Here is a 21,078-nt window from a genome sequence, read left to right on the forward strand (position 1 = left end):
GCCTTATTTATGTTCACACATCAGTGCAGGTATCACCCAAATAAGGAGGACCTTGAAAACAAACTGAAAGATTACTTCACAGAGAAATGAAAGTAAAAGCAGCACTGCCAGGAGCCCATCTAATTACTAACTTAAATAATAAACCTTTATAATGAATGGCAAATTATTCCCTGTCCAAGGTGCACAGGAAGGGGATGGAGATTTTCAGTAAATCAGTGGTATAACTTTAGAACATTAAAAATATAAAACTGTAATAACAACACTTTTTGCACAGGTGCATAAGTACACTACTAAACCTAGCAAGAGACTTGTAGATTTCTAGGCAATGCATAATGGAGTTTTTTCTTTTAAACTTTTCTAAGGATTAAAACGCTTCTGCCACTGCAGGGCAAGATCTGAAGCTGCGGTAAACAGCGAGACCCTCCCTCTTCATTACTGACCACTGTAATCCAGCAGGTGCCGCTGCCAGCAGAACAGTAAAGCCCCATGCCTGCCTGAAAGCAGCAGCACAGCGTGGGTGTCTGCCTGTCACCCGTGTCAACAGTAGAGGGAAGAAGAAGAGACGTAGAGGAGGAAACCAGAAAATAACGCTGCAGCAGACATGGACTTGCGGTCTGAGCTGCTTAAATCCATCTGGTATGGTTTCACAGCCCTGGATCTGGAGAAGAGCGGGAAAGTGTCCAAGTCTCAGCTGAAGGTGAGTGAGGGATCGTCTACCTGGAAGATGGAAGTAGAGAAACTTTTTTTTTTTCTGCCTGAGAACTTACTCATCTCTTACCGTTTACCCTCGTTTCCTACCTCGTTTCCTACCTCGTTGCATTTTACATCATGCGGGCTGGGTGTGAAGCAGGTGAAAGCAATTTTAGCAACGGAGCAAATTAAATCTCACGGTTTACTACTTTTACTATGTGTTTATGTGTCAGGAAATAATGGTGTGCAACGTCTGATATTACTTATCAGAAAACATCATCATCATTAACATTTCCTGTGTAAAGCTCAGTTTTTTTCAGCCGTGTACTGCCCAACAAGGAACAAATTTGTTCCCCCTATTTTGAATAAAATGCTTTCAGCTGCTGAAAGAGGGCACAATATGCACCTCTGTCCGGCGCGAGCACGAGAGTAACAGTTTGCTCTCAGTCTGTACATGAATGGGAGCCCTCATCTCCAAGCTGTGCTCACACTGGGCCTCCATGTACCAGCTTGTAGTGCAAAGGGACCCTCTGGCACAGCACCGGGCCAGAGAGCAGCCTGTTGAATAGAGTAGGTTCACAACATGAGGCCGAACACGTCAAAAAGGACATTGTCACAGGGAGAGCAGGGATAAAGTGGACACATGTTGGTGACCGTTGTCTCTTTCCACAGAGCCTAAACGAGGCTACTGTATGTTGCGTTGATCTCATTGTTATGTCACTCGGTCTCGCTGTGGCTCAGACTCCATTTCCAGCCACCTCCATGCTCCTGCGAATGTGCCGCCCGGCGCTCCTGGCTCTCAGCGAGTCAGCCTCATGACTGGGCTTATCCCCCCTCGCCTCGTGCCTTCAGCTTTCTCTGAGGCACCGTGCTGCTCAGAGGCACTCGCAGGCAAACACTTTGCATGCTTTGGCCTCAAAACTGACAGATGTTGTAGCGTTGGAGACTGGAGACAGGATGTGGTTATGGCTCAACACACAGAGAACCTAGCTGTCTGATAAAATGCACGATACCTCAAGATGTTGCATGCTTTCAGCTGAAGAAACAGAACAAGAAGGAAAAAGCGCTTTTTTAATCTAACTGTTTTTCACATGCTGTCAGTGATGCCACTGCTCACAAAGAGTAAAGTGTAACACTTGAAGTTTTTAATATAACTTAGAGATGTTTTCCTGAGCTCGATTTTCATCTTTTTAAACTTTAAAACAGTTATATTGCTTTACTGATGTCGTTCCACCCTTAAACCAGTGCGTCTGAATGGTTTGCCAGGCAGCTTTCCTCGAAAATTAAAGCTTTTTGCTGACTCTGGTGACTCTTTTTTATTCCATGTTTGAGCAAACACATTTTTCTTTTTAGAAAAAACGATGCAGCAGAAATTTAAAAGTTCAGTTCCTTAAACACTTCCCTGGCCTTCATTCTCTGATTCAGCAGCCAGCTATATAAATATATTTATACTTCATGTCACTTAGCTTTTATATTCTACAGAAAGTTTCATTCTTCCTAACTCATGACGTGTAATCTCTTTTTTTAGACGCTTAATTATTAATTTGTAGGCGGATGCGGTTAGCAGTCTCACAGGACAACAAATAAAACAGTTTATACAGTCCTGTGTTGGACAACGAGAACTAAAATGACTTTCTGCTTTAGTGTTTTTCTTTTTTAAATATCCTCATATTGTGATCCTTCAGGTATTGTCTCACAACCTGTGCACAGTCTTGTGTATCCCACATGACCCCGTGGCTTTGGAGGAGCACTTCAGGGATGACGATGATGGCCCAGTTTCCAGTCAGGGTTATATGCCTTACCTCAATAAATACATCCTGGATAAGGTGATTAAAAAAACCCCAAACAAGTGTGCTCAGTTTATTTCAGCGTATTGCAAGCCCCATGTGTTTCATAATTCAGACAGCTTTTTTTAAACCCCTGGTCTTGTGTTGTTGTAGGTTGTGGAAGGTTCTTTTATTAAGGAAAACGTAGACGAGCTCTGCTGGACTCTTACTGCGAAGAAAAACTACCAGCCAGACCGAAGCAGCAGCACCATTTTACCAGACAAAGATGCTTTTCGTCTCTGGTGCCTTTTTAATTTTCTCTCTGAGGACAAGTACCCTTTGGTTATGGTTCCCGACGAGGTGGGTTTAACTCTTAACTCTTATTACTAGTACGATGCATTGTTTATTGTATTGAAAATGTAACCGAAAGTGGAAAAAATCACAAATGTGTGTGGCAAAAGAAACCCGTTTCCAAACTTAGACCCTAAGATACTCAACATTTCCGCGCTCTGTTGTTGAGTCTGAGATTGCACTCAGTAATCTTTGACCTAAAAATGCTGTTGGATCTTTTACAAACACCGAGTACACCGGCTGAAACTTTGTTTCTTGCCACCATGGAACATGGTGCTCATGTCATGCAGCAGTGTGGGCTTGTTTCTCACTTGCAAAGTCTCATTTTGGTTTCCTGTCGTGTATTCTTCACAGCCGCTGCCAAGAGAAAGCCCCAAATTTTTAAGGGCAGGGTCGTTTCTGTCGCCCTCGGCTTAAGAGAGCATTATCCAGTTGTATTTTGGAGCATGTTTCACACACCAGCCACTGTGCAAAGCACTCTGTGGTGCAGCCAGGGCTACTGTGAGGTTATACTGTTACTAGAGAAAACCTTATTGGGAAATAGCAAAAGCTGCTTTCAGCTACACTGTTAGATACAATTTTTGTGGTTGTGTTTTAAGCAGAAGGATTCAAAGCTACAAATAAAAGTGTTGTAACAAAGTGATATTAAAGCATTACTGTGAATTAGTCCTTAATAAGCAGGTGATGGTCACTAAAAATGGTAAATTCAGTTTTAAATACTCCTTAAAACTGCACACAAAGGTGATTGGTGTAATATATAGCTTGCTTGAGTGCAGCACAGCATGCAGGGACAGTCCAGATGAGTTATTAATACTGTCTCTTTCCATGCAGGTGGAGTACCTCCTCAAGAAAATATGTATGGCTATGAGTATTGAGTTCAACTGTGTCGAGTTAGAGGACTTTTTCTCTCAAGACTCAGTGCAGCAGAGTGGAATTACTGTTTGGATGTTTCTAGAGATGATGAACTCCGGGAAGGTAACCAGAGGAATTGATGCGAGCATCATCAGCATGGCTATAGAGGAAGTGTACAGGGAAATAGTTGGTGACGTCCTCAAAGAGGTAGGAAACTGATGTGGCTCCAGAATGCTGTTTTTGTTCCTCTCAGTTGAGATTTATTTCAGTGATCTGTGTGTCGGTTTGGCTGCGTTCAGGGTTATCTATGGAAAAAAGGCCAGCTGAGGAGAAACTGGAAGGAACGGTGGTTCACCTTAAAGCCGAGCAACCTGTCCTACTACACTGGAGAGGACCGCAAGGACTGCCAAGGCAATATAGCCCTGGATGAGAACTGCTGCGTGGAGGTAAACAGCTGGAGAGATAATCATCTGTGACAGCTAGAGAAACTCTTAATAACAAAATCTCCACAGCAGAAATACTCAAGCAGGAGTTTAAATGACATTCAGGCAGTGGTTCTCTTGGGGACTTCCCCAAGGTGCTACACTAAGGTTTTTTTTGTAGTTTTATTTTTTATCACGCCCCTCATCTTTGATTTAACTTGTAATTTACTAGAAAATGTGAAATCCTGTCCCTCCAAAAGTTAAACAAGACGAAAAACGGGGAGCAAGCACAAAATTCAGCAAGACCCTGGAACCTGGTCAAATTAAATGTAATGACTTGTATACATTCAGCTTATACCTTCAAGTTTATTTATTTCAGTTTCTTTTAAGTCACAATTATCGCTTCATGTTTACAAGAGCAAAGAATGTTTTTGGGAGTCTGAGAGAAAATGAGACCACCCTAATACCTTAGAGTAATAACTCACAGTTAAATCAGCACAAGTCATGTCGACATTAATAAACTATAAAGAAAAGAAATGTAAATGTGAAATGTTGCTGAATAATCCCACTGGTCTCTTTTACTCGGCGGCTCATGATTTTCTTTTAAGATGCGGGATGAGCAAAGGTGAGAGCTTCGGAGAAATCCCAAAAGACACCGAGCCTCTCTCAAATGACTAAAGAACCTTTCATAAAAGGAAGCAAATAACTGCAAAATCCAAAATCTTTCTACTTCAGTGCTTTGACTTGTGTTGGCACTGCTTCATATTTTGGGTGTCATAATGAAACAAGGTAAGACTGAAAACTGAAGCTTGCCATGGGTCATATTAAAAACAAGATTTCCTCACAAATCTCGCAGAGCTCAAGGGAACTGAGGCGATTAGTGTGCTAGCCTCACTCCTAGCTGAAAGTGAAGCAGAAGTAAGAGCGCAGCGGTTGCTATTTAAGGTGTCTTGGTCACATTTCGTGTGGACACAGTCTCAGTTATATTACTGAGTAATACACTTGCAAGTAGGAAATTGTAAACCATTTGGCGTTATTAGGTTCTCTGCATTGATTGCTCATAAAATGTGGTCTGAATTTCATCCCAGTTACAGTCAAAGATGACTAAAAGCGCAATGAGATCTATTCTTGTATCAGTTCTGAGTAATTAATCGCAGAGCAGGCTGGGAAAGGGTAAGTGAATTCCTGAATGTAGTAACTTGTAGATCCCCCCCCTTAGCAGTCACAACATCCATCACATGCTTCCTGTGGCTGTTCGTGAAATATTGCAACATTTCTGGGATGTCTTGATTGATCAGCCCTCTTCAGCTCATGCCACAGACCATTTGTTGACTGGTCGCATTCGGTTTCTGGACTTCCACGTGTGCAAGTCATTGATCATGGCGAAGTACGCATGCCGAGCAGCCCCAAACTATGACGATGATGAGCGATACTCCACCTACCGTGCTTTGCATTTAGGAGGAGGTTTCAGTGTGGGTGTGCAGTGCCCTTTTCCCCCCCGCATTGCATGAAAGTTCACGTTTGTCTCGGCAGTCCACACAGCGTCACCCCAGATTTATTACAGAATACACAGGTGGTCCTCAAGAAACATGAGCTCGTCTTTAAGATTTTTTTTTTATGATTAGCTGGACTTGAGTACACAGTAAGAGTCAGCTGTAAACAAAAGGTATTTCCTCATATGAAGACTAATGAGGGTTTATTTCACAGAATAACACAATAAAGCATGAAACACTTTATTAAGCATGAATGAAGCACCAGGTACAGAAAAGCCAAAATGTAATGATGACACAGCGTCTCATTACAATGACTTAATTTGTTTTAGCACTTGTTTGCTTTATAGTGTCCTTTAACTATTTCTCTTCTTCTTCTTGATGAACCACATGTTTGAATGGGCAAAAACTTGATGGCCTACCTGATACAGGTGTCCCCTTTTATCGGGGCTCTGGATCGACATTAGGAGTACTCTGGCCTGTGGCCTCCCTGTAACTGGGTCTCATTAAAACTGTAATTTAGACTCCTATATTTGTATGTTTAATTAACTATAAGTCAGATTTGGGGGTGATTATCTCAAAATATTGATTTAATAGCCTTGAAATTTATTTATTTTTTCTTCTTTCAGTAATGGAAAAAAAAAGGTAAAATTTTGAGTTTCATAAATTCAGTGTTGGAAACAACCGCTTTACTTGACAGTTAAGAAAGACAAAAGTAACAATTGTAAATGACACACATGGTAAACTACGCTCATTTTTTCCACTAAGTCCATTTTGGCCTTCTCTAATATTTAAGGTTATGGTACGGTTAAGGTTATCACCTGTGTAGATGATGTAGACCTCAGAGGGTTAACACTACTTCTGTTTTGTGTTAATGCTGCATTGGACACATTAACTAAGGAAATGAGAGTTGTGCAGGTGCTTTGCTGTTAGCTGTTCTTCTCACCTCTTTAAATACTCAGGTTTGTTCTCTTGTTGTCACCGCAGCATGCCAGACCCCAGGGAACTAGCAACACTCTTGATATCCCTGCCTTGTATTTTATTGTGGACTGATTAAATATTGAGGCCTCTAGCAAAGCTTTTGTAACATTTTCTTGCTTCTCTTTATGCTTCTTATAAATCCCTGAGGAATTTACTGTGATCGAAGCATGGGTCACACCTTCATATGCCTCCTCTTGTCTCATCTCTTTAACTGGAACATCTTATTGCAAGAGGATTCTTTTGAAAAATCACGAGCATATATTTTTGCATACTGTTTCCAGCCTGGACCGTGACTGATGACTCATTGTGTTCATAAAATACATTTAAAGTACAGCTCAGATTATGATCATTACAATGGTGACTTGGAATAAGTGTAGACCACAATATTGCAAAAATCCTGGCAATATAAATTCTTTCATGAATAACTAGTTGAGTCATAAGTTCATCACTTCACCCGCCATGTGATACTTCAAAGGAAGTTGCTGAAATTGTGTTATATTATAGGAAGCAGATGTTTTTTGAGCTTTCAGAGTTGTTAGAAAAATGTCCTTTTCCTGTAATTGATGTTTTTCTCCTTTATTTTTACAAAATAGACTCAAAAACTGCAAAACCATTCGCAGTTAACTACTCAGTATTAAGGGATAAACTGGGTGTCCCTTTTTTGAACAGGTGCTGCCAGATCGAGATGGGAAGAGATGCATGTTTTGTCTTAAAACCCTCTCCAAGACGTATGAAATGAGTGCGTCAGACACCAAACAGCGACAGGAGTGGACTACAGGTTAAAAGAGACTCTCATTCATCAATTCAGATCAGTTTTTAAAAGCTTTATTTATTTAGATTTTAAACATCAGTGTCTTCTTTGCAGCTATTCAAACGGCAATCAGGCTGCATGTGGAGGGGAAGAAATCCCTCCACAAAGATCTGAAGCTTAAGCGACGTGAACAGCGTGAGCTTCGGGAAAAAAGGCGACAGGCTAAGGAGGAGGAGCTGCAGAGGCTGCGGGCCTTGCAGGAGGAACGGGAGCGCAAGCTGGCGGAGCTGGAGCTCCTGAAGGAGGCGCAGAAGCAGGCTCAGGCCCTCCTGGAGCAGGATGAGCAGAGGAGGCGCCAGCAACACGAACAGCTTCAGCGTGCCCTGGAAATTCAGCTCCGTGAGGCTGAGGAGGTGAGCATGGAAACAAAGAATGAAAGATTTTAAAAGCATAAAGATGCAGATTGACTTTAACTTGCTTCTTTCTGTGTGTCACAAGGCCCGAGTCAGTATGCAGGCAGAGATGGCTTTGAAAGAGGAGGAAGCAGAGAGGCAGAGGAAGAGGATCCAGGAGTTGGAGGAGATGCAGAAACGTTTGGAGGAGGCACTGCAGCAAGAGATTAAAGCCAGGCTTGATGAGGAGGCCTTCCGCTATGCTCAAGCAGGGTAAAGTTGTTTAAGCAGCTAGCCAGGTGTACAGTGCAAAAAGCTTAGCGCAGGGTGGTGGAGGTTGTGTTGTGTACAAGCAGCATTTAATAAACTCAGTTGCTGAATTAGCTCACATTGCGTTATGTTCCTGAGGAAGTTGAGCTGCAAAGAGGAAGTTGTTTAACGCTGCAGTCACCTAGTCTATTGTCATTGCACTCTCGATTTATCCCATCCCAGGTCCAAAGTACCTCGCTGATGAGCCCCCTGCATTTATTACAAATTATCTATTCAAAGTCTAACTTCTTTGCATTCTACATCATGCTCAGGTTGTTGGCTGAGGAGGAGGAGAAAATGAAGGCCCTGATGAACCTGCAGGAGGAACAGGAGGAGTACATCGCGAAGACACAGAGGGAGAAGCAGGAGCTGAAGCAGGAAATGGAGGCCAAATCCCGGGCCCTGGAGGAGGCACAGAGACAGCTGGAGGAGGTTCGAGCCAACCGGCACAGAGTTGACCAGGACGTTGTGGTAGGTAGAAACCCTGACACTGACCGTGTAACTCAGTTACAGCATGTTATCAAAGCTAATGCCCCTCAGGCCACAACTGCAGACCGCCTGAACATGGAAAAAAGAAGTGAGCTTCTGCTGCTTGTTGTTTTTTAAATAAATCACCACAGAATGTGTTGATGAGATCAGCGAGAGTCACTGACAATCTGACACCAAACCAATAAACAGAAGTTAAGTTCAAAATAGGCGCTTAAAACAACACAAGAAAGCATCTCATGAGCTGCAAAAAACAAACAAAAAAAACCAACCACCCACCCATTACAGTTCCTAGTCATCAGATAAACTTAGATAACCAGGAAGTGCTGCAAGTATAACTTTGAACTTCATAATGATAAGACAGGATGCCAGATGGCAGAGACTTTAACGAGACTAAACAGACTGCCATCATGATCAGTCCCTCAAAAGCACATCAGTTATGAACAGGATTCAAACAGGACACCATTTTTTTTCTCTTGTGGAGTGGTGGCTACTCTGTCTTTTTATTACTTTCATTATATTTGATTTTATTTGACAAAATCTGGCCTTGAGAGTGGCAGTAGTGAACCTTAACATTATTGAGATGCAAAGTTGAACTTTTTAATAAATTGACCAGTTGTAGGTGGTTAAAATGCCAACAGCACTTTGTTTATTTTATCAGGTCACAAACAAAGAGCAAAAAGGAAGCGAGTTCACGTCTTAGTGGCTCTTCTGGGTACTTTTCAACAGACCGAGGTTTTTGTGAAGCATTTGTCAGTTCACTTGTTTATTAGTAACCGCTAAGCTCTTCTTCTCCGGCAGGCCGCCCAGAGGAAACTTCGGCAGGCGAGCACCAACGTCAAACACTGGAATGTCCAGATGAACAGACTGATGCGGCCGATCGGACCAGGCGGTATGTGTCCTTGCCTGCTCAGAGACATGACAGACATGCACCGTTTGAAGACCAGATTTCAACTTTTTCAACTTTTTCTCGCTGCATTATACCAGCAGAGAAGTGTTAACCATTTCTAGCCCTGTTGTGTTACAGCCAAGACTGATGTGACCATTTGCTTAGCTCAGGGGCTGTGAAGTTTAGGTCAAAATAGGTGGTTCTTATATTTCATTTTGAACTTCTGCAAATATACTTCCTTAAATTTGATACTATACTTTTTTTTTAACTGTGAATTCTGTTTTTATTTTTGGTTTTTGTTTCAGCCTAAGTCTGATTTCAATTGTCCGCTTTGTTGTTTTCATTTTCAGAGAAGAGACCATCGCTGGGAAGCTCCTTCTCGAGCTTCCAGATCCCGACGCAGCGAGACCCCGGGCTGCGTCTCAGAAGGAGTTCGGGATCGGGGGATCGGGAGGAGAGCAAAGAAAATGTTGACAACAGAGCTGGATGTGATTTAGACAAACGTCACTCTAATGCATCTAATGGCGACATGGATATCCCCTAAAATGATGAGTCATAGAGGCTGCCTCGTCACAGGAAGGGCAGGAGATGGTTGTCATGTTTGTGAACAATATGAAAGCGGCGGGGATATAGCTGAATTTACCGTACTACCACGTCTACTAAATGCTGAAATATTACTGACCTCGTATCACAGACAGCAACAGTTTAAAAACATTTTAACGAGAGTGCGTTTTCCAATATCTCCCCTTCTCAAATAATCCTTTTCTACCGCCTGTGTGAGGCCTGACGTGAACGTAACTGATACCTCAGCGGAAAGAAAATGAGCGGCAAGAAAGATCCTGAAAGTATAAGGTTAGCTCTGGTGTTCAAAGAGAAAAGCCTACACGCACACAGGAAGCTCATTTTTGTGCAGCTCTGTAACTTAGACGGATACCAATGTTTCATTTCTATTGGTACAATTTTCGAGGTTGTGGGAGGTGGCTTAGGTTTTTTTGATCTAGAAACTTGGTTCAGTATTAAAGTTTACCACAATTTCACTCCTGATAAACAGGAAAGAGAAAGAAGAGGCGTGAAAGAAAAAAAAACTGTCATGAACTTCCTGTTTTTAATGTCATTTAACATTACTGTAAATAAAGAGAGTGAAGTTTGAAGCCGTACATGCATCTTTACTGTGTTAAACTTAGTGCATTGTGCAATTCAAACAAACTGTAAGGCAACTTTTTGTTTCAAATCTTAAACTGGTGTGTCACACAGTGGAAAAGCTAAAGAAGAGTTTGCGAAACGAGTTGTAGTGACGCAGACGTGACAGAAATGCAAAAGACCACACGGTGTGGAAGTAAGAGTCGCAGACACTGCTGAAGTTGCACACTGCACATCCGCTTCGGTTTGAGTTGGAGTCTGCTTCACTTCTGAGGCCTTAAATGTGTCATCTCCGACTAATCTGACGCCTTCCGGGGACAAAACCTTCGGCTGGCTCACATGAGCAAACAGAGACATCCCCTGACAAGTAATGCAAACTGCAGGCCAACTGCTGTATGTGCCAGTTTATTAATGCAGAGTTTTAAGCAGAGGTGGCAACAAGTAGAAGCACAGATAGTAGTTTTGAAACATACTCCAGTAAAAGTTGAAGTACTGTTTCCACTTCTTTACTCAAGTAAAAGTGGAAAAGTACTGGCTCTGAAATATTCTCAAAGTAAGAGAGTAAAAAGCAGCTCTTTGAAGAACATTTCTTCAACCTACTACTGTGCAAATCTTACTGAACCCTGTGCTATATTAATGTAATAATTAAATAATATTAGTAGATAGGAAAACCAGCTTTATTTCTGTTAAAATTTTATTTCTAATAAAGGCTCGGCTTGAATCAGTTAAGAAGAACACGAGCAGAGAAAAAATGTACAGGCTGTGATCTGCTTACCTGTGCTGCTGCAGCTGCTCTGAGGTTTACTGCGCTTTGTGGATTTACACACCTGAATTTAGCTGATGTCTCATGAGTTGTCCTGGCTGATTTCCATCCTCTACTGACAGTACACTGTTTAATCTTCCAGTTTATCAAACACCACTGAGCTTGCGTGTTTGCTGTTGTTTGTTAATTGGATAGAAACATTGCATTTGAAATTACCTGCCACTTAAAAAAAAAAATTCCTCCTTTTATGTTGGCTACTTTTTTGCAGGGCCGGAAGTACCACAACCGCAACTTATGGACAGCCTCAGTCGTGTTGTGCCAAAAAATAAATAACTAAAAATACCAGCCCACTTTAACCTCTGACTTTGGCACACAATTTTGCTTGTTTCATTTCTTTGTGTGCCACATACCCTGGTGATTATTACACGAACAGGATTGCCTTTCATGTGTTACTGTTTAGACTCAGTTTGATGTTCCCACGCTGACGAAATAATAACTCTCTTCAAATGCCTTAAACCAAAAGTAACAAGTAGAAAGTACCGATAATGGTTTAAAAATGTAGGAAGTTAAAGTAAAATGTTGCCAAAAAGTTGCATGGAGGTCCACACTGAGAACAATTGATGACTATTTTATGTTTTTTTCAATTTGTGAATAATCACTCCGACACTTTTCACCTTCTCACCAAGCCTCATGCTGATGGTCTGGTCTTGTAGCTCATTCCAGCCTTGCACACGTATACAGTCTTGTCCCTGAAGGCCTCTCACAGCTCTGTAGTTTTGCTCATGTTGGTGGAGAAGATGGAGAAGAAGAAACTGATTTTGTGGACAGGTTTACTTTATACAGATAAGGAGTTGAGGTCAAGAGTGTCTGTATTTGATTGGTTGTAATCTGTGTGCCACATGTGCAAACAGCCAATCTGTGGGAGCCAGAATTCTGGCTGGATTGTAGACGATCAAATACTTATTTCACTCAATGATGTGCAAATCTATTCGTAACTTTTAGTTAAAGTTTTTTTTCAGGTTTTTTCTAATATTTTCCTAATATTAGATTTGCCTGATAGTTGTTTATTTAAACAACAGTTAATTTAGAAATATCATCTATATAAAATCTCTCTTCACTGCAGTTTCTGGTGCAGCAGAGCAAAATCTCAACTGTTTCTCTCATTTGGCATACAGTGCTAAACGGAAGCTTGTTTCTGCGATAAAAGACTGCTTTGTTTTTTGTTTTTGCTTTTTTGGGCAAAATTTGGTGTTATTAGTTAGAAACTTTGTGATTCCTCACTCAAATTTTTCAGATAGTAACCCCAAACTCGACATTTTGAATTCATAACCCCACAAACTGACAAAAATAAAATAAATCTGTGGCAGAAACAAGCTTCCGAAACAGCTGATGAGAGGACCTATTTTTCTTGTGAGAGTTACATTTTTATGCAGTGTCAGCTGAGAGGAGAAATAAGCTGCTACCCTCCCTCCTTCTATATTATGTCGTTCTTAATATTAGATGTTGCCTTAATAGGTTTATTTGAACAGAAATGAATTTAGAAATATAAACCAAAGAATAATAAAACCTCTTCTTCGATACATGGTCACGTACGGTTTCACGTAAAGCTGATTATATATGTATAAACTAGTTGTAATGCATGTTGTTTTCCTCAAAGGCTCTTTGATTGGTAGTGGAAAGTTACAATAGCCCATTTCATTCAGATTCAAAAGCGTGCAGCCCAGCTCAGTCTCTGCATTTATAAATCACACATTTTCCCACATGGATTTCAGCCACGTGCTCTTTGTGTGTCTCCATTAAGGCAGATACGGTCAATGTCAGTCAAAGCTGAATATGTGTCCATGTCAAAAACAACTCAGTATTTAACCGAGACCTTGACTCTTCAGACAGAAAACTGTTTGCAATAGTTGCATCCAGTCGGTTGTGCGCTCTGTGTGTGTGTGTGTGTGTGTGCGCGCAGCGGGGGCGCTGTGCTGTGGCATGTGACGAGGGAGGAGGAGGAGGAGGGGGAGGAGAGAGGGGAGTGAAGCAAACCAAACCAAACCAAAGCAGAGTAAAAGCAAAGCCAGGGATAGACTCGGGGAGGGATTACTAGTTAACTCCGCTTATTTGCATGTGACATGGTAGCCCACAAAGATTTCCACATTGTTTTTCCCGTCTCGTCAGCCCGGTTTCTACATGGACGGAGGCCTGACTCGGTCTAAGTTTATAGTAGTTAGCGATCTGACGTTAGCTCTTGCTGTAAGCTAACTCCAGCTTCAAGCAAACAAACTTGTCAACAGCCGATCGATCCGGGACGGGACTCGGGACTGCTTTGGGGCTTGTTTACCTCAGCCGGGAGGCATAAACATCTTCTGAAGCAGCAGCACAACTGGGAGAGGTAAGCTAACCTGGCAGGATAGCTAACGTGATTTAAAGGCACAAACGGGAATGTGGGTCAGCCGTGCTAACGGCTAGCTGATAGTAGGACTCAGTCACAATTCAAGGTTAGTGGCTAACTAGCTGCTAACCGAGCCGACGGCTGAACGAGCTCAGTTTTAAAGCCTATACAGTTTAAACTTTAAGTGAGATAAGAAAGTTTGGCGGCAGCCATGTCTGTAACTCGGTTGTCCTTTCATTTTTCAAACGCTTGTATCCAGTTACAGTCCTGTCAGTGACTCATGCAGTTACACGGCAATGTTAGCACAGACTTCCGAGAACCAGTGTGACAGGTTGTCTACTGGACAAGTCCTAACACCCCTAATTTGGTGTGTATTTATTATACATCGAAGCATTATGAAAACAGCGCGTAGCCTTTGAATTACAATGAGTGTGTCCTTTGTGGAAAAAACCCTACATTTATTTCTAATATGTAAACACTGTAGCTGTTTGTTAAGGCACAGCTACAAACAAGGACTTTTTAATCCGCTAGAGGGCCCCGGGGTAGAAAAAAAATTGTAACCCCCAACCCAAAGCCCTCTCCCCCACCGCCTCCATCAGCAAGCTGCACTGCTCAGTGTGTACATAGTGCATACACCCTGTCCCTTTAAAAGCAGCCGCCAAGTACCCCCCGCACCCCATCGAAAGTGAGGCAAACAATAATACAGATGTCTTCAAGCTCGGTTAGAGATAAAGTTAGTGCCCTTACTATTACGATCTACTGGCTGAACTGTGCTGGAAATGCGGTGGGCCCTTATTGTGATTAAAAGTGATGCAGCGGTTGTGAAATTCTTGCTTTTGTTATGTTCCAGGGGCAAAATAAATAAATATTCATTATGAAACTGAAGATTTTGAAAGTAGTATTTCAGCTTCTTCGTTTCCATGATGTATTTGAGCTTGCTGTCAGCTAGGGAAAGTGGATACGACCCCCCCCCCTATTCTTACCCTATGACGGACACTGGTGCACAAATTGATAGATACTCTATCCCGCAATGAAAATCATTGTTTTGCAGCTGCATAAAGAATAGATAATCTCCATATAATCTACTATAAAAAAAATAACTGTGTTAAAGGTACCACAGACATATACTAAACATCTTATTATGTGAAGTAATGCAAAATTTTGCATATATATGTATATATATATATGTGTGTGTGTGTGTGTGTGTGTGTGTGTGTGTGTGTGTGTGTGTGTGTGTGTTATTAGGCAAATGATACTTGTAGTAGAAAGTGTTTTGAGTGCTCAAATTAAGTAGAAAGGCACTATATGAGTGGCAGTCCTTTTGCCATCTGGAGGAGGAAAAAAATCTGCTGAAGAGGCTACCCGCTGTGGCAACTTATTATGAATAAGGGAGAAGCTGAAAGTAGCTTTTTACTTTGAACTTACAGTGGTTACCAAAGAGGTTTTGACCTTCCAATAAAGGGAAAGCTCGCAGGACTGTGATTTTTAACATGTTTATTCAAGTGGTGTTTGATTTTTCTTTATTTAAAAATACATTTTTGGTTCATAAAAAGGCCAAAAGATAACAGGAAAATGCAGGTAACAGAAAACGTTTCGTCTGAACTATTTGTAGACCACTTGTCCTTATGTGCACAGTCCACCCTTTTTGAGCCAGGAAAACCCCTGTTTAAGTGTGACTTTAGCCTGTTAGACACGGTTTCGTTCTACATGCTGCTAACTAATAAGTAATTACTGAGTAATACTGAGATGGCATCTCTGGATGTATGCACAGGCTTTTCTGGACAGTGCTGCAAATAAGCAAATCATCAAAGTATTTAAATCTAACCGAACCTAGCAACAGTTACCCCAAACAGTGTCTATGTTAATATTACTGTAAAGTGCTCTATGATGTTTTAAATCAGGATTGAAAATGTAGATATATCCTTATTATTGTCTTGTCTGTCTGTTCCATTGGCTTTGAAGTAACTGAGGCGTGATTCCATAACATCTGTGTCTCAGGTCATGAGCTTATTTCTTTAAAAGACATTCCCTGGCTGTTAAAACAAAACCTAACTGACTGAAAGGCACCTAAACAAACTCTGTTGAAGATTACTGAACAGCATTCATCTCATTTATTATTGCTATACTAAACTGAATACAAGACTTATGTGAGTTTCACCCGTGTGCTTATTTAAAAAAAAAAAATAGGGCTCTATTTTGGCTTTGCTGGTTTGTTATGGCAAGCTGAAACTGGACTGTTAACCGCTGGCATGCTGGGTTAAATGGAACCCTTGATGATATGTGGGCTCTAAAGTGTGATTAGCTATTCTTTCTAGCTGTGTATATAAACTTCATGTTAACAGAGATATTTTTTTAGTAAGGTGTATTTCAAGTAGATTGATTCTGTTTTTAAATAGTGCAGCTATGGTGGCTACGTGACAGGAGATGAGCTGCTGAATCAGCTGCAACAGGAACCATGGACGGGTTTCAACAAACTGCCCCAGAGGAGCATGACGGGGTGAATGGCTACTGTGAGCCAAAGTGCCCCCAGGACGCAGCTGACGTCAGGTGGACGCCGCCGCAGGCAGAGTCTGTAGGCTCGGACAGTTGTGGTGCGACAAGCGTCTCCGAGGTGGCAGATCTGAAAGAGTTAAAGCGCAGGGAGAGTGAAGATGAGGAGGAAAAGGAGGAGAAGGAGGTAGTCCCTGCTTCTAAATTCCCGAAAAGGGACCAGAAGAAGAGACGGAAAGAAGGGGAAGATCAGGAGAACAGTGGCAACAAGCAAAACAGCAGCGCATCATCTAGCTACACGGGTAAGACTTTCCACTCTCAGGACTTATTACCTACAAAACTGAGTGTGAAATTTTCACAAGATATACTTGAACTGAAACGCTATTCTTTTTTGTTATATGCAGACCTGTCCCATACCTCATCACCTTCGCTCTCAGAACAGCTGCGTTTGGGCCGAGAGGACAGCACAAGCTCCGGGATCAGTGTGGAGTGTAAGGTCTGCGGGGACAAGGCCTCTGGCTTCCACTACGGCGTACATGCCTGTGAAGGATGCAAGGTAAAACATTTTTTCTTTTACCCACAACAGATTATTGAGTGGGAAGTTCTGTGCCCCCCCACCCAACTGTGTGAGTTGCTTAACTAGATGTGCTTTGCTTTGCGCAGGGCTTTTTCCGGCGTACTGTGCGGATGAAACTGGAATATGAGCGCTGTGAGCGTTCCTGCAAGATTCAGAAGAAAAATCGTAACAAGTGCCAATATTGTCGATTCCAGAAGTGCCTGTCTTTGGGAATGTCCCACGATGGTGAGGGCTTAAGTGTTTTCTGAGATTCACTTAAAATACTAATATGATGATCAATTTATTTGTATAGCAGTTTTTAAAACACAGTTGCAAAGTGCTTCACTGTTTGAGTAAAACCGCACATTAAAGATAACTGTGCATGTCCAGTCATAGAAATGTAAAGTCAAACATGTGGTCATGCATTCATTCTTGCATGTGCGCTTCTATACACGCATTAGAAGAACAAGAGCCAAAAATAATGGACAGTTGTTTAAAACAAACCACAGATGGTGGTCATCACTAGCTATAAAATAAGAGCACGGATCAGTTAAAAGACCCGGATGAGACGATCAGAAAGGCCAACTGCTGGAATAAGCTGTCATCATATCTGCTATACAGGAATGGGTCTGGCCATGTAGGACTTTATATATAGTAATAAAATCTTAAAATGAATTTGAATTTCACCTGAAGCCAGTCTAGCTTCTGCGTTCTTGACCAGCTGAAGATGGGCTGCCTGAGAGATCCAAGAGTTTTATTGTGTCTAAAGGAGGAAACAAATCTGCTGTTTTCATGTCAAATCCTTTCCAATCTTTTGTTGCACGTGGATGGTGTGTTGCATTGTTAATGCTCTGAGTTGTTCCAAAACACAAAGAGGTTTCAGAACTCATTAGTGTTGCAAATATCCTCTCAGAATAACACCACCTCTGTGTGTGTTTTTGCTCAGCAATCCGATATGGACGAATGCCTGAGGCGGAGAGGAAGAAGCTGGTGGCAGGCATACTCGCAGAGGAGCTGAACGTCAGCAAACCAGGTGGCTCAGACCTGAAGACTTTAGCCAAACAAGTCAATACAGCCTACCTGAAGAACCTCAGTATGACCAAGAAGAGAGCCCGCAGCATCTTGACGGGCAAAACCAGCAGCACCTCAGTATGTTCCTGTCTTTCAGCCGTGCTTGGATTTATGCAAAACTCAGTTATGTGAATTTTTCCCTCAGACCTTTCTCCCTTTAATACATTTTCCTTTTAGCCATTTGTGATCTACGATGTGGACACCCTCTGGAAAGCAGAGAGTGGTTTGGTGTGGAGCCAGTTAACTCCAGGTGCGCCTCTGACCAAGGAGATTGGGGTTCATGTGTTCTACCGCTGTCAGTGCACCACGGTGGAGACTGTGCGAGAGCTTACGGAGTTTGCCAAGTGCATTCCAGGGTTTGTGGACCTCTTCCTTAATGACCAGGTAAGCCGCTATCTCATATAACAAAGAATTATTAGTATATCCAAGTTTAGGAAAGCACAAATAAACAGCTGTTTGTGTGCTTACTGCAGGTGACTTTGTTAAAGTATGGTGTGCACGAGGCTATTTTTGCCATGCTGCCATCTCTCATGAACAAAGATGGACTGTTGGTGGCCAATGGCAAAGGCTTTGTGACACGGGAGTTTCTGCGCAGCTTACGGAAGCCCTTCAGTGAGATCATGGAGCCAAAGTTTGAGTTTGCTGTTAAGTTCAATGCTCTGGAGCTGGATGACAGTGATCTGGCCTTGTTTGTTGCTGCCATTATTCTCTGTGGAGGTGAGCCTGAGCAGATTTCTGGTCAAGTATGAAGATTCAAATCTTGTGAAGTGTGTCTGTAGCTCTTGAAACCTCTTTGAAAGTGCTGCATTGAAACTGTTAGAAGGTACAATCAAGGTTCGAGTCTTATAACATCCAGAAAAAGATAAGACAGTGATTTAGAAGTAATCACTGAGCCTGTAGCAGCACAACTAAGGGGTTGTTCAGCTGTAACTATAAGCTTTGTCATAGAGCAATGTGTTAAGGCTAATCTTAAAAGTAGAGAGGGTGTCTGTTTTCGGGGCTGGTTTCACCAGAAAGAAATTGTCTATAACCAGCCACATAACAGCTACTGGTTATTTATCATGTGGCTACATGCCAGTAAGATTCTAAAACGGGTTTTAACTTGTCTTTGCATGTCTTGTTTGCCCAGCATAAATTGTGACTCATCACAGGCTTTTTCCTCTTTTTGCACTAGATCGTCCCGGGCTAATGAACGTGAAGCAGGTGGAGCAGAGTCAGGACAACATCCTCCAGGCCCTGGACCTCCACCTCCAAGCAAATCACTCTGACTCTGTCTACCTCTTCCCAAAACTGCTTCAGAAGATGGCTGACCTCCGTCAGCTGGTTACAGAGAACGCTCAGCTCGTCCAAAAGATCAAAAAGACTGAGTCGGAGACCTCGCTCCACCCTCTACTACAGGAGATCTACAAGGACATGTATTAGTAGTCTCCAGCACAAACTGCTTTTAGCAATACTGTTACAGACTGAATTTTATAATGAAACACTGCATTCAGTACAAGCATTGTTGTACGGGCATGGATTTCTAAGGTGCAGATGAGGCAAATTCACCTGGTAGGGCTAACACAATCAGCAGAGTCTTCGCAGTGTCAGTGTAACCCTCAGTACAGTTATGCGTGTGTTTGTGTGTGCGTGCATGTGACGAGCATCTGGAATCATTTGCTGCGAGTCCCAGTTTCCCACAACGGTCACGTAACAGGAAGAATGATATGTTTTCTCAATGAGGCTGCTCCTGTTTCATCCTGTTAGCGAAGCTGACCCCAGAGCAGTGTGCAGAGGGAGCTCATCCTCGCTCCCCTCAGCTCCGTGTTTGTGCTGCAAAGGGAAAGCATTTCACATTCTCACACCAGTGGCACCGTTCAAACAAACGAGTGATTGTATTGTGTTTTCAGACTTAACTGACGGGAGAGATGCAGCAGCTGGTATTTGTTTACATCATCGTCTTCATCATTATCATCATCATCATTATCACTGACCACCACTTTGCCATTTGGTATAAAGAACACAAACTGGGCTGGCTCCAGCAGTGTAGAGCTCTCTCTTAATGCAGCAATGTGTGCAATACCATTTTGCCATTTGTCAATAAATGTGAGATCCAGTTTATTTAGGTTTTGTCTTAAAGCCATCTAGCCAAGTGTGAACTGTTGGACTGTGCTGCAAAGATTTTATTTCGGAATCTGACACTATACACACATACATACATACATGACCCATCGAAGTACAAGGGACAGCATGTTTTCTTTCTTCCTTTTGATATGCAAAATATAATGAATTTGCCATTTAAATATATTTGTTAGGTTATTCTTTGTAATTCTGTAACAAATTATTTGTAATTTTTGATTGTATTTCTAAGGGCAAAACATGAATTTATCAACTTGTTTCATATATTAGTTCATATGTGTTCTTTCATATTACATGCCTGCCTGTTTTAGTTTTAGACTGTACCAAATATATCACCAAGAATACCACCAAACCTCTCCCCAATGAGGAGTTTGGATTTTATGGTTTCATGTGCAGGAATTACCTTAAACCAGCATTTTTAACCATGTCATTATTACTGGGATACTTGATGAAATTGAACATCTTCCAATATCATAGGGTGCTTTTGTATTGGAGATAGACACGGTCCTAGATTAATGCTCTTTTTATGTACAGGCTGATGTGTCTTGAAAGGTGAGGCATAGAGTGTAAAAGCCTTACGATACTGTAGCCAGGATCCAGACATTTCTAATCGTTTCTTCCCCTTTTCTGTTGTTACTGTCCCGGCTCTGTGTGAGCACTGGTGTGAGCACAGGTCTCCTCTTTTGCTCTTATTCTGTCTTGATCCCTATCTACCTCTAATGTATGATCTGTGACATTATTCCGCTGTCTCATCTAATCCTTGACATATATTATTTTTGCCTTAAATTCCTGCTACACATTGAAATCCTGATGTTACTGGCTGGTGTGCAGTGTGCCAAGCTGGCAAAGGAGCAATTACACCAAAAACAAAAAGGAAAAAAAAGAAGTTGATGTAAGCTACCTCTATGCCTGTGTAAGTGATGGACTGACATATTTGTTCACACAAAAACTTGAAATGATTTCTTCCTAATGGTCACATGTAACCTATCTGCACATTTAGTTTAGTGATTTCTCACTTATAAACTTGATTAGAAACGGCAACAGTGATTTTCTCGGTTTATTTTTGTTTTATTTTTTGTTGGAAATTTTTTATCATGAGTTGGATCATACAACTCTTTCAAGTTGCTCCCTGCTGTGATTGGCGTCCCTCAATAAACTCATTGAATGGAGTGCGTAACGTG

The 21,078-nt window shown here is 41.8% G+C and overlaps 2 protein-coding genes across 2 annotated transcripts; both read left to right on the plus strand.

Annotated features, from left to right (window-relative positions):
• The first annotated feature begins 490 nt into the window (after positions 1-490).
• On the plus strand, positions 491-10,518 carry LOC134618391 (differentially expressed in FDCP 6 homolog). The gene is made up of 11 exons (XM_063463763.1): positions 491-697; positions 2,376-2,516; positions 2,631-2,816; positions 3,639-3,866; positions 3,959-4,105; positions 7,222-7,330; positions 7,418-7,716; positions 7,802-7,968; positions 8,277-8,475; positions 9,292-9,382; positions 9,730-10,518. The coding sequence occupies exons 1-11, from the start codon at positions 602-604 to the stop codon at positions 9,921-9,923; spliced, it is 1,857 nt and encodes a 618-aa protein (XP_063319833.1). The 5' UTR covers positions 491-601; the 3' UTR covers positions 9,924-10,518.
• A 2,793-nt stretch (positions 10,519-13,311) lies between these two features.
• ppardb (peroxisome proliferator-activated receptor delta b) lies at positions 13,312-21,055 on the plus strand. Its single transcript, XM_063463196.1, has 8 exons — positions 13,312-13,662; positions 16,059-16,454; positions 16,557-16,708; positions 16,816-16,954; positions 17,655-17,857; positions 17,957-18,163; positions 18,253-18,496; positions 18,954-21,055. Exons 2-8 carry the CDS (start codon positions 16,118-16,120, stop codon positions 19,199-19,201), a joined length of 1,530 nt encoding a protein of 509 aa, XP_063319266.1. The 5' UTR covers positions 13,312-13,662; positions 16,059-16,117; the 3' UTR covers positions 19,202-21,055.
• Positions 21,056-21,078: the final 23 nt, after the last annotated feature.

This window comes from Pelmatolapia mariae, linkage group LG20 (genome assembly GCF_036321145.2).
Source record: "Pelmatolapia mariae isolate MD_Pm_ZW linkage group LG20, Pm_UMD_F_2, whole genome shotgun sequence".
Lineage (NCBI taxonomy): Eukaryota > Metazoa > Chordata > Actinopteri > Cichliformes > Cichlidae > Pelmatolapia > Pelmatolapia mariae.